Genomic DNA, 15214 nt, shown 5'->3' with positions numbered 1-15214 from the left:
GTTGCCAAAGTGGTTTAACAACCTCTCTCTCTCAGACATAGTGGAATTTGCAGCGGATTCCACCCCCCACCTTTCTTTTTTAATAGACTTTATTTTTTAGGACATTTTAGGCTCACAGCAAAATTGAGTGGAAGGTAGAGATTTCACATATGCCTCCTGCTTCCACACACACAGCCTCCCCCAGTGACAACATTCCATGTGAGAGTGGTGTGTGGATTCCAGCTGCTGACCCTACACGTCATCCCCCAAGCGCAGGGGACACTAGGACTCACGCTTGTACACGCTGTGGGTTTGGACAAATGTAATGGCGTGTACCCCCTTTATAGTATCATACAGAGTAGTTTCACTGCCCTAAATGCCCTCTCTGCTCCACCTGTTCATTTCCCCCCTTTTATGCTTAAAAACCCTCTGCTCTATGCTCTTTGAAATATTTATTGTATTATTTTAACACAAGGATAGCACATGCATACTTTCCAAAAGGTTTTTGTTGCCAGAAATGGGTTCAGACCAGAAGACTTAAACTAAAAATGTTTCAATCAAAGGACTCCTGTGCCCCTTACTGAGACATTTTGAATCATATGTTTACATTTTGAATAGATCTTTGAACTGTTTTTGTTCAAGTCAGTGTACCCTTTCTGTTTTCAACTATGTGTGTTATTAGCTTTATCTGTTTAGTTATGAATGTTTTACAGAAACATTCGCCAAAGGTGAATGAATACTGTGCGTTCATTGTAATGAATATGACCTTTGAAACTAGGTTTGTGAAGGTAAACACCTGATACTGCTTAGTGTTCTGTGTTCTCAAGCTAAGGGGACGTTGTCAACCAAGTGTGCCTGCCTGCTGCCCACCTTGCTGGGCACGGCTCCTGTACTCTCTGGGAATGCCTTCTCTTGGCATCCTCATTCCCATTAACTTCATTGTCTAAACTCCTAAAGCAGTTATAGTTTGTGCTTCTCAGTTTTGTGCAAAAGACTGTTTTATGTGTATCTCTAATTGTGCTCCAATGTGCTAGTCTGATCTTTTCACAATATCATCAGCCTCTTTAGGGGAGGGGCTGACTCTTACCCTTTCTGGGAGCGACCTCAGAATTAAGCACAATTCTAGCTTTGTTTTAGGCACTTCATAAATTCTGAGTCTAATAGTTTTGTTTCTCTTCCTCACAACTGGGCATCTTTCTTCCTGCCCCCTTTTCTTTATCACACTCTGTTTTTTAATTTTTTTTCTTTGTTTTAATTTTTAAGTTGCTGAGCTATTCTATGTTCCTTTCTGCCGTCATTTATTCTCTTTCCCCTCTCTATTTTATTTACTTGTTTCATATGTATATGTATATATACTCATGAAATCACTAAACTAAAATGCCAATCCTAATGATTATTAGAATATTTTCCTTCAGTCATAGTTGTAGGTTTATGGAAACACATGGAATATTTAAAGAATATGGTTCGAATATATGCATTACATAAATATAAGTGTGGTAGATAAAACCAGTTTTGACTTTAAAAAAAAATACTGTACATCACCTTGCTAAAATGAAGGCAAATGAGATTACGGTGAAGTTGAGTTTGTTGTAGCTCCCAAGTCTTACATAATAGAAATACTTTCACTACTTGAAGTTTGTAGGTCCACACTTCAGTGTGACTATTACAGCTCTGAGGTTAAGGCACTAGGTGTTTTTATATTGAAATAATAGATGGCATTGACATAACTTTATAGCACTGTTTGCTTCAAGTCTCCTCGGTAAACGACATAATCATCTTTTACGTAGCACTTACTAAGTCTTTGGACTATTTTCCAAGCAAGGAGAATATGTCAAAGAGGCCTCAAATTCTAAGTGGTAAATCTACCTTCAAATGACAACAATTTCTTACTAATAAAATGGCTGTGCTAGAAAAAGGAACTTAAGTTTTGAGTTAAGTATTGCAGCTTAGCTGCTAACTTTCTGACTGTACAGCTTCCAGTCCTGCCCTTTCAATGTCCTCTTCTTTTTTTATTTCAGCAAGATGAGTATCATATGGTTCACCTGGTGTGTGCTTCTCGGACTCCTCCGAGTTCTCCAGAATCCAGCACTGGGAGAGGAAGTCGTGCAGCACTAGCATCCAGCAGCAATTCCGTGAGTTATTTGGGAGGAGGAACATGGAAGTTTTCTGCTGAGCCTTCTTGGCCTCCTAAAACTACGTGAAAAACAGAACGGTTGGAGCTTGTGGTTGTGAGATTGTGTTTTGAACAGTCTGAGTTAGGCATTTCAACTTTGTTTCTAGAGATCCAGTATCTAGTGTCATCCCTGAAGCCTGTTCCCCGTGAGTTTAGTTTGCTGTATGGCAGGTCAGTAATAGATCCAGCTTTCAGGGGTTTAATTACTGAAATACTTAGAAAATAGAATTATGATATGGTTGTATAATATAAACTCTTAGGGCCAGTAAAGTCAGTAAAGTTTCAGAAATATTTGAGGTGTTTAATACAGTGTGTTTATTCAAGGTGGATTAAATTATTTAAATGTTCAGTACACTAAATCTTCTTGAAGTAGATTGCTTTGGTCAAGATTTTTTTTTTTAATGACTGGATTTGGGCATACATCCCAACTTCAGGAGGAAAAATTACTTAACCTACTCAGGTCTTCCAGACTTGGGTGTTCATTTCTCCCTCCTCATTTTTTCATCTACCTAAAATTGTTTTGGAAATTTTTCTTGATAGTTGAACTTTTCAACTTCGATATACTTTACAAGTTTTAAAGACACTGCCCCCAAACCCTCTTACGTTAAATTATTTTTGGTTTCCCTTAAAGGCTTTATATGACACCTTTGGAGTTGAGAGGAAAGGATTGGATGAGTGGGAGCTTGCTTTAATCTTCTTGGGCAGGGAACTTTTATGCTGCTAAATATACTTTCCTTCTTGTTGAGAATCTAACCAAAGCTTTATGGAGGGGATGAGTTGCAGAGGGGATAACTAGTCAAAAGATCTTCTAGCACTTACTAATTAACTACTTATTTAAGAACTAGATTCTCTAGTTGCTATATTTAATTAGTGTGGCCTCAATGGTAAGTATTCTTTAGTTCCAGTCATGGGAATTTAGCTTATATTAAACTGAAATATATTTTGTCAGTAAACCCAAGAGTCTTGATATATTTCCTACCTTGCGTTAGAAGGGATGAAGCATTGGCATCAAGTTCTGTATCTAGTCTTTGGACACAGTTATGCTGTTCCAGTTTTTGTTGAGAAACAATCCTCTGACTTGTCTAATGGTTCCTCAGCCATGATTTCATGTCATTAATATATTCAGTTTTTTCATGGTGTATTAATGAAAATCTAAAAAGTATCAAAGGAAAATTAAGTGGAATGTCCTTTAATTTTTTTATGGGTGAGAAATTTCAGTGGAATTTGAAATGTCTTAAAATCTAGTCATTAAAGAGTTATCTAATGTCGGAAATCATTAGTTCCAGAGAAATTAGGCTGTGCTGCCAAATGGCTAGCTAGACCTTTCTTTTAACCACCTTTTTATGGTCCATTTAATGAGAAGTCTTGCCGAAAAAGAAACCTTTTCCAGTTTATGTCCCTAAGAATCAGACTCTCTAGTAAGATATTTGGTATTTATTTTGTGTGGAATTAGATCTTAAAGAGAACTTTCGTCAGTTTTGAGGTCCTTGGGACCTTTTACTTGGCAGGACTTAGGAACGTAGACAGGCTAAAACACAGCCTGTCAATAGGGAGACATTAGAGATAAAATACAATTTTAATAAGCCTGGAAGGATGTTCAAATTATATTGTACCCAGCTTTTTAAAGTGGGGAAACTATATTGTATATAAAATGTAATTGTGTTTTAAATTTACGTAACACACTTGACAAACTATTTTCAAATAGCAACAAATTAGGGTGGTCTTCAAGGGCTTATATTATTTAAGGTTGTTGAATCTGTGAGTTCCCAACGTCATTGGAGCATGAGAATTTTAAAATCCTGATTGGTATCTCATTCATTTTTTAAAAAAAAATTTGTTGGTAGTGTCTATAAACAAACAGTAGTTTGGGACTTAAAGTAATCTTGACTATCTAGTTCAATCTTATTTTTGTAGGAAAAGCTGAGACTCAGACATTAAGTGTAATTTTAAGGTTATGTTCCTTGTTAATGTCAGAGATAACACCGGATTCTAGATCTTCTGATTCCTAGCATGTTCCTCATTATTTTAAACCAACGTGTTACTAATAACATGTTATACAGTACCTGGCACGTAGTAACTGTTTAAGTGACACAGTATTTAGTACCAATATTGAGCACTTTCTGTGTTTCAGGCATTTTGAAAAGAGTTGTACATGTGTTAATTTAGTCCACAATTTTGTATGCCATTTTTTTGTATACAGTTACTCTAGTTGAGTAATGAACTGTTGTTGTGTAATTAAGTGGTTTTGATTTTTTGAACTCTAATCTCAGAATTAAAATATCTACTTATTATGCTGGGTATAAGATTCAAATTAGTAAATTCCTAAAATTCACTCTTCGCAGAGGGATTTTATAAATACATCTTTAGCAACGTGTCTATACTCTCATGATTGTCATGAATTAAATATCTTTGAAGAAGTAATTACATTTCTGTTTGTAGAGTTCAGATCAGTCAGGATCAACAACTCCATCATCCAGTCAAGAAACCTTGCCGTTAGCTGCCAGTTCTTCCTCAGAAGGCTTGAGGCAACGTGCCCTTCCACAAGCACAGACTGACCCAGCGCAGAGTCATCAGTTCCCGTACGTGATGCAAGGGTGAGTGACACTGTCGTAGCTGTGGGCCTCTTAACAACCTGTTACTCCTGACGTGCATGGTAGCCCTCTGCAGTAATCCAAGTACATATGAAATTTGTTCATACGTGGTATGATAAAAAAATACAGTGAATGTTTAAATTAAAAACAAATTTATTACAGTAAAAGACATATTGCCTTTAGTCCCCTTCAAAATACTCTCCCTCACTTCTAACACACTTATTGCATCGTTTTTGCCACTTTCTGAAGCAGCTCTGGAAGTCCTCTTTTGTGAGTGTCTTTAGTTGCGCTGTTGTGGCTGCCTCGATGTCCTGAATCATTTTGACTTTGGGGAAGAGCCAGAAGTCACATGGTGCCAGACCCGGTGAATAATGTGGATGGGGACACATCGTAATGTTTTCATTTGACAGAAATTGCCGTACCAGAAATGATATGTGACATGGAGCATTGTCATGAAGGAGGATGATTTATGGCACACTTTAAAACACACCTTCTCTCAACCGTAGCTCACACCCTACTAACTGCACCGAACAAGTTGAAAGTTGTCACACACTGTTACTAAGGTTTGATGCATCACTTCCCATATTGAAGATCCCTGCCTTTCCGTTGGATGGCACTCGGCAGCACATTCACTGTATTTGTTGATCACAACGGAAAGGCTTCGTGTCACACATCGCTTCTGGTACAGCAATTTCTATCAAATAAAAACATCACGGTGTGTCCTCATCCACCTTATTCACCAGGTCTGACACTGTGTGACCCTGACTCTTCCCCAAAGTCAAAATGACCATGAAAGGTAAACGTTTTGAATCAATTCAGGACATCGAGGCAGCCATGACAGCTCAACTAAAGGCACTCACAAAGGAGGACTTCCAGAACTGCCTCAGAAAGTGGCAAGAATGATGAGAAAAGTGTGTTTGAAGTGAGGGGGAGTATGTTGAGGGGGTTTAATGGCAATGTGCTTTTACTGTAATAAAAATTTTTTTCTTTATTTAAACATTCCCTGTATTGTTTGATCACATCTTGTATACCTGGTTATATATTTTGAGAATTAGACGTTAAGTAGAGCTGTGCTTTTTAAAGCTGGTCATAAGTCAGAATCGAGGGCAGTAGTTTTTAGTTTTTAATGTTTGTGCCAATCACCTGGGGATTGAGATGCAGGGTGTGATTCAGTAGGTCTGATGGGGCCTGAGGTTCTGTGTTTCCAACAAGCTGCCAGGAGATGCTGATGCTCTGATGTTAGGACCACGCTTTGAATAGCAAGAATCTAGGTAATTAAAATAATTTTTTAACTCAGTTTTGCTATAGATCTACTGAAGTTGTGTGTGCATACATCATTTCACATTTTTGCCAATTTTATATAGGATTGATGCCTAGAAGAAGTGGGTCAAAGTAGATAGGTTAGAGAGTAAGTGCCTTCAGGGTTGTGGAATTTCAACATGGTAATCCTTGCTGTGATAAGGTTCTCTCTTTAATCGTGCATTATTATCCCAATCTGCAGTTTCTCTGTTATTAGGGGAATGGAGGCTTGGAGTGGCAGTAGTTTGAGTGTGTGGTTCGCAAGGACAAGAATGTACAAAGGCTTAAAGGGCAGAGGTGTGACCTTTTTTTTGCATATTTTATATTTCTTTAAGTTAATTTTCAGAGTCCAGAGTGCTAACCATTACACCATGGAACCCCTTTTTAAGTTAATTTTCAGAAGCAGAATTACTTGGGCAGTTGGGTATAAATGAACATTTTAAAGGTATTTAATTTTGTAAACTCGTGTTTTAAAAGGCTTATTCCAGTTTATCTTGCTAGCAATGGAAGAGTTGTGTTTCACTTGTATCTCTTCCCAGTACTGGATATTGTCAGACAGAAAAAAAGCTATATTTATTTTAATTTGCATTTGTCCTAATGATCATTTCCGTTTCTGTGAGTTCTTTCTTCTTGTAGAAAAGATATGCACTGCTGTTTATTTTAAACTTATTTTTTCAACTCTCTTTAAATTTTGTCATCAGTTATGAGGCTCACTCTTTCTGTGCTTTCTTCTATTGCTTTTAAGTTAGGAAAGTCCTCCTCCCTCCAAAAGTTTGGTAAATAATCAGTTCTGGTGTCTTCCAGATTTACTGTGGTTTAAGTCTTAATACTTTGTTTTAGTCCACTTGAAACTTACTTGAATATTTGGAATGAGGTGAAGCTTTAAGCGCCCTTTCCCCTACCGCTGATTTGGTCAACACTTTTCCCAGCATCAAATCATCATTCTCTATCATGTTGTTTAATGCTGTATCCTCTAGAATACATTAAGTTTTTATGTAATATGTTTCATTGATGTATTACTATGTACATATTTTAATAATAACTTCATAATTTAATGTAAATAAATCCTTTATTGTTTTCCGGAGATTACCAAATGCATGACATCTTGTCAGGATAATTAACACAACTGAAAGTCATAGTATGTCAAGTTGGGCCTGGAATATGTCTTAGCGGTTATACAGTCCCATAGTTTTTAACTTATTGGAGAGAAGGGGAAGAAGTATATGGGAATCCTCTAGGGGAGTTTATTAATTTATTTTTTTGGCAGCATATTTTTAATAATCACTGTATGTTCTCGGTTGCAGTAGGATGAGGTGGGAAGCTATATACAGAGGGTGCCAAAAAAATGTATATACATTTTAAGAAAGGAAAAAACTGTATTAAAATTGTAATGCAATGAGTGATGCTAGCATTCATTTGATTAATACCATCTTTTGAGCAAACATCATACTACACATTGCTACGGTAATTCAACTTTGGAAAGTAATACATAGATAACATCTCTTAAAATGTGTACCTATTTTTGGCACCCTGGTATATAGTAATTTTTTTCTAAGTGTTTGTTAGTGGCCTTTTCTTCCCTTGACCTTTAAAAACAGTGACAAAGTCCAGTCTTCCCATTTTACAGTTAGAGTAATGGACTTCGGTGAGGTTATATTTCTTCTTAGTGGTGGAGCTTGGTGGAGCTCTGCTTTTAGGGGGTTTGGTTTCTTTCTTAGTTGGGAATACTAAGAACATTTAAAATATACACCTAGATACAGCCTCCTATTGTGCTAATAATTGATTTAGGTAGATTTCAGGTTCACTCAGATACATCAGCTCACAGGAATGCCTAGATCTTTACAGAAATGTTTTATAATTGTTCTCTGCTCCGGTGGTATGGCTTTCTCTCCAGGTTTGATCACTAATGGATATCTTTTTAAACGAATAGCTATGTCAAGGTTCTTTTCCTCTTCTTATTCAGGACTTGTTTATCAAGAGCTGGGAGGAACTCTCATGGAGGCTTCTCTGCTTTTCCTTCTTAAATTCAGTATGTGGGAAAGCTTGGGAAGTAGGGGGAGAGCTGGATCAGGAGGTAGAAGGATCTGCTGAGGCTGGAGCCACTATAGCTTCCGTCACTCCTCCACGGATGAGGGAAGGCCAGGTAACACGTAGGGGAGCCGCTGCCTTACCTAGCACCACGGTGCCTTAGGTACAGTCTGTTGGTAAGTTTTAGCCTCCCAAGCTCTTATAAATTAGGTTTTATAATCAGTTATTAGCAATTATATGTTAACAGTCTTTAGAATATAAAATGAAAGTTCATGAATTTGTTAATTCTTGTCTCACCCTCGATAAGCCAAACTAATCAAAGATAAAATTCAAGTAATTTGAGGAAAAAGAAACTTCACAAATTCTACATTTACTTTCATGTTTATCTCTGTAGTTGTCTTGAAGTCTGTGACTTTGTGCAGTTCTCACATTATACACTTTGGAGTCATGTTCAGAGTTAGGGGTAGGGAAGAGTAAAAATAGTAAGAGAAATAGTAACATTTACTACGTACAGACCACCAATCCTATGAGAAAGATTCTATTATTAGCCCCGTTTTAGAGATGAGGAAACTGAGGCTTAGAGAAGTAAAATGTGACCTCCCACAAATTTTACTGAATAGTAGTTGAACCTACTTCAAGAATGCGTGTATAAATGAAATATTACTCAACGATAACAAAGAATGGAATACTGCCATTTATGACAACCTGGATGGACCTAGAGGGTATTATCCTAAGTGAAATAAATCAGAGAACGGCAAATATTATATGATTTCACTTATATGTGTAATATAAAAAATACAAAACAGATGAACAAACAAAATAAAACAAAAGCAAACTCATAGAAACAGATATCAAACTGATGGTTGCCAGAGGGAAAGGGTGTGGGGAGATGGGTAAAAAGAAGTGAAGGGGAATAATAGTAATACTGTGCTAAGTTTGCATGGTGACAGATGAGTACTAAGTGTGGTGATCACCTTGTAAGGTATATAAACGTTGAATCATTATATTGTCACCTGAAACTAATACACTATTGTATACCAAATGTACTTGAAAAAGAATTGCATGTATAAATATGTTCTGCTAATCTTGGTTCTTTAACTGAAAACATTTTACAGATTTCTTTATAATGTTCATTTTTTACAGCTGATAACTACTATGTTTTTAATAATATTTTACTACTAATGTAAAATACCATCTGGCTACTTTTCCCAGTCCTCAGAATATTTTGCCACAAAGTTTATTTCAGGGTTTTTGTTCTTATGGAGAATGTATACCTTTTGCGCTGAAATGCAAAGGTAGCAAATGTTCAGGCTTGCCACACATTTTGTGGGTGATTTTTTCTTTTCCCATTAAAACTGGGCTGATATGTTAGTTCTGTATACTTGGGGTCAGGGGTCATCTTCTAAGAACTTTGAAGAATGTTGAAAATAAGTATTTTTTCTTTTCAGTAAGATTTGATACATTTTGTCAATGGATGACTTGTACTGCAGGAATGAAAATTTAGATAAATGCTTTTTTTAACTTCTAGAGCATTAAAAGACATTTCCTTCTCTGTCTCTGGCAGAAATGTGGACAACCAGCTTCCTGGGCAAGCTGTTCCGGCCGGGTTCCCAGTGTACCCCGCGTTCAGCCCCCTGCAGATGCTGTGGTGGCAGCAGCTGTATGCTCAGCAGTACTATATGCAATAGTAAGTTGACTTGAGTTCATTTTCTTACTGTGTTATTTGCTTTATTGTATTTTTTATCCTAAGGAAGTTGATTTGGGGGTTTCATTTACTGATGTATTTCATTAGCTTTTAAAAATTAGTATGAGAAGGAATTTGCAGACATCTCAGCAGATGCCTTTATTTTAAATTATTTGGCCAAAGGGAAAAGGGTTCACACCAACTGAATGTACTTTCCACTCCTTGCTCTCTCCCCCAATTACATCTAGCAGTTATTATTCAGATGCTTTCTTTACTGTAATATTTTCTCTATGTAAGAGAACACTTAGGATAGTTTCACGGGAACTTTCATGCAGTACATCTACATGAAGAGACTGCAAGTTGAATGAACAAGGGAACAGAAGGAATCGTCTGTTAGGAGGCTCGTATTGATATAGGGCCCAGTTGTGGCTAACATGCTTTTTGGACGGTCAGTATTTTAGTAAGTCTTGCTTCCGGTCAGCAGGGAACAATCTTAGCACTGAGTGGGATTTCTCAGCCTTCATTCTTCTGGACTTCCTATGCATTCATTTAACATTTCTAGCTTCTCTTTAACATTCTGCTTTCTTTGTTTCTATGATTCTGTTATCCTCCTCACTCGTTTTATCTTTCTGGTTGCTCGTTTTGTGTCCTTTGAATACACATGTTCCTTTGCTCTGAATGGTAACATTCCTTGTTTCCTTAGACGTATTTGTGTACTTACCATGTGCCTTATGGTGCTCAGTCTGGTAGGGACGACAGGAGTCAGTCCTGGGCCGGTCCTCATGGATGTCCTTCCGTGGCCTTAGTGGCCGGCTGTCTGGGATGACTCCAATCCTTCATGTCCCGTTCTTCATCTTGTATCTTAATTGTTGGAAGGTTTCCACAGGGAAATAAGCATTTCTTCTAAGTTCAGTACGTATGTCTAAAATTGGATGCCACCATCCTCATAAAGTGTTTTCCTTCCTGACTTCCTGTCAATGATACTGCCTCTTCCTAATCATTCTCCAAGCTCTTAACCTTAATCAGCTTTGATTCTGGCTTCTGTTATCCCTGAACCCAACAAATTACCAAGATGAGTCAATAGGTTGTTTCTAGCTTCTATCCTTCCCCTGTATCTTACTGCCAATATTTTCCCCAGATCGTTTCTCATTTTAGACCCACTTTGCTGTAATTGATCTTTCTCCTTGTATGCTCTTTCCTATATTTCATTGTGCTATTGCCAGGTTAACTTGCCTAACATATAATTGAGTCAGTCATTCCCCACCCCACCCCAACCCCAGTATATTTGATGGCTCTCTCGACTTCAGTGTAAAGTCTGTATCCTTTTCCTTCCTCCAGACCTTACCCATAAAGCCAACCTGCTCTATGAGCCTTATTTCCTAATGTTCTCTTGCAGAACCCCAGGCAGGCTGTTTGTACCTTACCTGTTGCCATGGTCATTGTTACCATTTGAGGAGCTGCTGTGTGTTTAGTACCCGGCTAGATGCTTTATCCCCCTTGTCTCGTTTATAACCCAACAAGAACTGTGTAGGGTAAATGGGGTTGTTGTGGCTTGCTGCTAAATTGTATAATTGTATGTATATCATTTAACTTTTGAGCCTCAAGGTCTTAAGTTATTTAATGAAATAACTTAACCTACGAGTCAGAATAACAATGAAGTTGGAAACTAAAAAGCCCTATACAGATACAAGGTATTAACACACTGGCTTAAACAGGCTTTTGGAGCCTGGTAAACTTCTATTTTATTTTATTTTGCTATCTTGGTTTTTAAACTTTTTATTGTAGAATTTCAACATATAAAAAGATAGAAGAGTGAAATTAATGCTGTGCACTCATCACCCAGTTTCATTTATAATTCATGACAATCTCGTTCTACAACTTTCCTGCCTGTGTTGGATAATTTAAAGCAAATTCCAGATATAGTATTTTACTGGGAGAATTTTATAGGAAAATTTATTCTGATTTTCAATTAATATAATTACAAGCAAACTTCAGGACCACGATTCTTCCTAAGTTGACAAGGACCATAGCAGTGGTCCCCAGATGGAGTTCCCAAATGTCAGGATTGGGGCTCAGGATTTGTTACCGTGTTTCCCCCAAAATGAGACCTAACCAGAAAATAAGCCCTAGCATGATTTTTCAGGATGACATTCCCTGAACATAAGCCCTAATGCGTCTTTTGGAGCAAAAATAATTAATAGAAGACCCGGTCTTATTTTGGGGGAAACAAGGTACCTGGAATCCATTTAATATTTTAAAATACTAATACAAATCATTTATCACTGAGAGTGGTCACATAGGGTAAAGATTAATGTACATTTTTAGACAAATATTTCAAAACCTGGATCTGAGGGAGAGGTCGTAGGTATGGGGGTATTCATTTCATGTAGAATGACAAAAGGGGCCACTAGTGAAAAGGTTTGAAAGGACATTTGGTCATTACCGTAGAAAGTAATTCAGTGAGAGAGGAAAGAGTGATTAACATGGCTGTTCTTATCTCTCCCCCCCTCTCCCCTCCCACCTTGGACTACCAGGCTGAGAGAGCATCCTTTCCTAAGCTATTCCTACCGTAATCTGGGCTGCACTTTTCACTGGGATTTGTGCTTACCTAAGAAATGTGGTGCCCAAGTTGTGATAGTCCATATTAGGTTTATGAAAAAGACATACGACTTACCCAGGAAGTTTTGGAAAATACAGTATTGTCTGATGAAGTTTTTTTTTTCTTCTTTTTAACATTTATTTTGGTGAATATTTCAGTCAGGCTGTAGTTTCAGCTCAGGCCACACCAAATGCCACCCCAGCCCAGCCTGCTCCCTCACAGCCTCTAAATTTGGCACATGCTCCTGGAGAAGAACCCCCACCAGCTCCAAACCTGGTGGCCCAAGAAAATCGACCCATGAACGAGAATGTTCAAATGAATGCACAGGGAGGTCCAGTGCTAAATGAAGAAGACTTCAATCGAGACTGGCTGGACTGGATGTACACGTTCTCACGAGCTGCGATTCTCCTCAGCATTGTCTACTTCTATTCTTCTTTTAGTCGCTTTATCATGGTAATGGGAGCCATGCTACTGGTGTATTTGTGAGTGATGCTCATTAACTTTTGTGGTTTCTTTGAATGACTTTCTAAAACTGCTCAGCGCAGAATCTAGCACGTGGTAGTATGTGGGGAATGTTGGTGAGGAAATGTGCATGTTGGGCTTCATGGGTCTGGCACCAGAAGCAAAGCAGGTTATGTTGAGTAAGAATGTTTATCAGAATTGTCTAGAAACAAATTTTTCCTTTACTGTCATTTAAAAAAATTGTTAATTCAGCTAGACATGCCCTATCAATTATTTAGAACTTGAGGAAGTGTATGATGCACTGTTGCCTAAGGACGTTCTTTTTAATTATAGTTATCAATAGTAAGTCCTATAGGTATAGAGCAGATTGTTTTCTTCATAAGCAGACTAACTTTGTCTTGCCTCCTGTTTCCCCAAGAGGCAAACATATATCTAGTTGAATTCACTTTGAAAGGTTTCAAAAATGGTTTTATGACTCCTGATATGTCCTAATATCTAGCATAGGGCCAGTGAAGCTTATGACAGACTTTTAGACTTAAATTGAGTTGTTTTGCTGTCATTACTTTGAGAGGGATAGTTCTCAGCCTAAAGTAGAAAATTAAGTCTTTTCATTTGTTATAGTTCTAATCATTTTTCTCTTGTAATGTTTTATAGTTTTACAAATAAAAACAGTTGTGACTTATCTTCTTTTCTCTTTATTTTACCAAACAGACACCAAGCTGGATGGTTTCCTTTTAGGCAAGAAGGCGGTCAGCAGCAGGCCCCCAACAATAATGCCGAAGTTAATGATGGGCAACATGCAAACAACCTAGAACTGGAAGAAATGGTATGTTACAGATGTGCCCTCAGCACTGCATGAGACCAACATGATAAAAGAATCTTGGGGTGTTCCATAAGAATTCGTGGAATGACACATGAAGTAAAGTTAACATATAAATTGTGTGGTTTCATCTTGAGGAACTTAGAATATAATACTGAGTTAGTCATATATTAGAATTAAGTGGGAAGAACTAACATTATTCTTTCTTAAAATAGCCTAGAAAGAAAATTATGCACATGGTAAGAATTTATTGTATTAAATTGGCAATTATCCCTTTGAACTCGAACACCGAGGAATTGATCAATTTTGGACCTAACAGATTTCTAATGATCATATGTGTACCACTTCCTTATTACATTCCCATATTCCTTCTTTCTATGGGGAGTTACTTAACTCTCTCCTTTTCTGTCATGAGTTCATGGTAGCTCTTTAATCACTTAGAATATGTTTCTTGTTTTGTTTGAAAGGAGCGTCTTATGGATGATGGGCTTGAAGATGAGAGTGGAGAAGATGCAAGCGAAGATGCCAGTGCAATGCAAAGGCCTGGATTAATGGCGTCAGCTTGGTCTTTTATCACCACCTTCTTTACTTCACTAATACCAGAGGGGCCTCCCCAGGTTGCCAATTAGACCTGAAAAAATTGTGCCAGCTGCAAGAAGGGGCTGGCTTTAGGAAAGTGTTTTAAATAACAGTGCAATTTAAACAAAATTATTACTTTCTTTCATCATGTACAGAGGTATTTTTTTCTTTAAGCTTCTCATGCATATGAATATTTTAAGCACAAATGGACTACTAAATGTGTTCTTTTTTTGAGATCCTAACAGAATATAGCGTAACAATTTGGTCTTGCAGGTTTTATTAATTTCAATTATGTATATTATATCAGACAGACCTATTTGTATGTCTTATTTCTTTAAAGAGCTGCTTCACATGTAAGTATCTATAACTAATAGCCCAGCCCTTCAATGTATAATTTGAATAAATATATCTATTTTCTGTGAGTTATCCTGAAAGTTTTAAACAGAATGACCTCATAGTTTTTAATAAAGATTATCTACCTAAAAGTAGCATCTTGCCCAACCATAAAGCAATAAACTTCTCAATAATCTTGGTTTTGATGTTTGAATAAATAATGGAAACTTTCTATTTTAAGGGCATGTATCCCATCAATTGGAATTAGTACCTTAAAAAAAAAAGGCAGCTCTTCAATGGAATTAATAGTGATATAAAATGTTTGATATAGGCAGTACTTTTATAAAATAAGATATGCTGGAACTCGATCCCTGTAATTTTTTAAAATAAAAGGTCAATTACGGTAAACTGTCTTATGGGATATTTGTTTAAACTCTTTAATAATGAACCCATTATCTGTATAAATTTCAGAGTAGTTGTTGGGAAAGGTTGCTGAAGTCTTCAAGGTCATTTTCACCTCTTTCCACTTCAGATGGATATCTCCTAGTTGACCGGTAGTCTGAAACCTCAAAAGTTTTTTAAAAATTCCCTGTGAAAGCCAATTCAGTATTTCATAAAGAAAGGCGTCAATTTCTTATAGGGTAGCTAATTAAAATTGAATAAATGA

The 15214-nt window shown here is 37.1% G+C and overlaps 1 protein-coding gene across 3 annotated transcripts in view; it reads left to right on the top strand.

Annotated features, from left to right (window-relative positions):
* The window catches only part of HERPUD2 (HERPUD family member 2), a 29667-nt gene extending 14712 nt beyond the window's left edge, over window positions 1-14955 (top strand). For all 3 annotated transcript variants that reach the window (XM_074340996.1, XM_074340995.1, XM_019726317.2), the window contains 6 exons: window positions 1998-2111; window positions 4592-4746; window positions 9635-9757; window positions 12512-12835; window positions 13527-13641; window positions 14103-14955. In XM_074340996.1, coding sequence (XP_074197097.1) covers window positions 1998-2111; window positions 4592-4746; window positions 9635-9757; window positions 12512-12835; window positions 13527-13641; window positions 14103-14264 — 993 coding nt within the window. In that variant the 3' untranslated portion in view covers window positions 14265-14955. The remainder of the gene's footprint in view (window positions 1-1997; window positions 2112-4591; window positions 4747-9634; window positions 9758-12511; window positions 12836-13526; window positions 13642-14102) is intronic.
* Window positions 14956-15214: the final 259 nt, after the last annotated feature.

This window comes from Rhinolophus sinicus, linkage group LG09, assembly GCF_036562045.2.
Source record: "Rhinolophus sinicus isolate RSC01 linkage group LG09, ASM3656204v1, whole genome shotgun sequence".
Lineage (NCBI taxonomy): Eukaryota > Metazoa > Chordata > Mammalia > Chiroptera > Rhinolophidae > Rhinolophus > Rhinolophus sinicus.
Note: the sequence above shows the minus strand (reverse complement) of the source record. Positions and strands in the feature narration are given on the sequence as shown.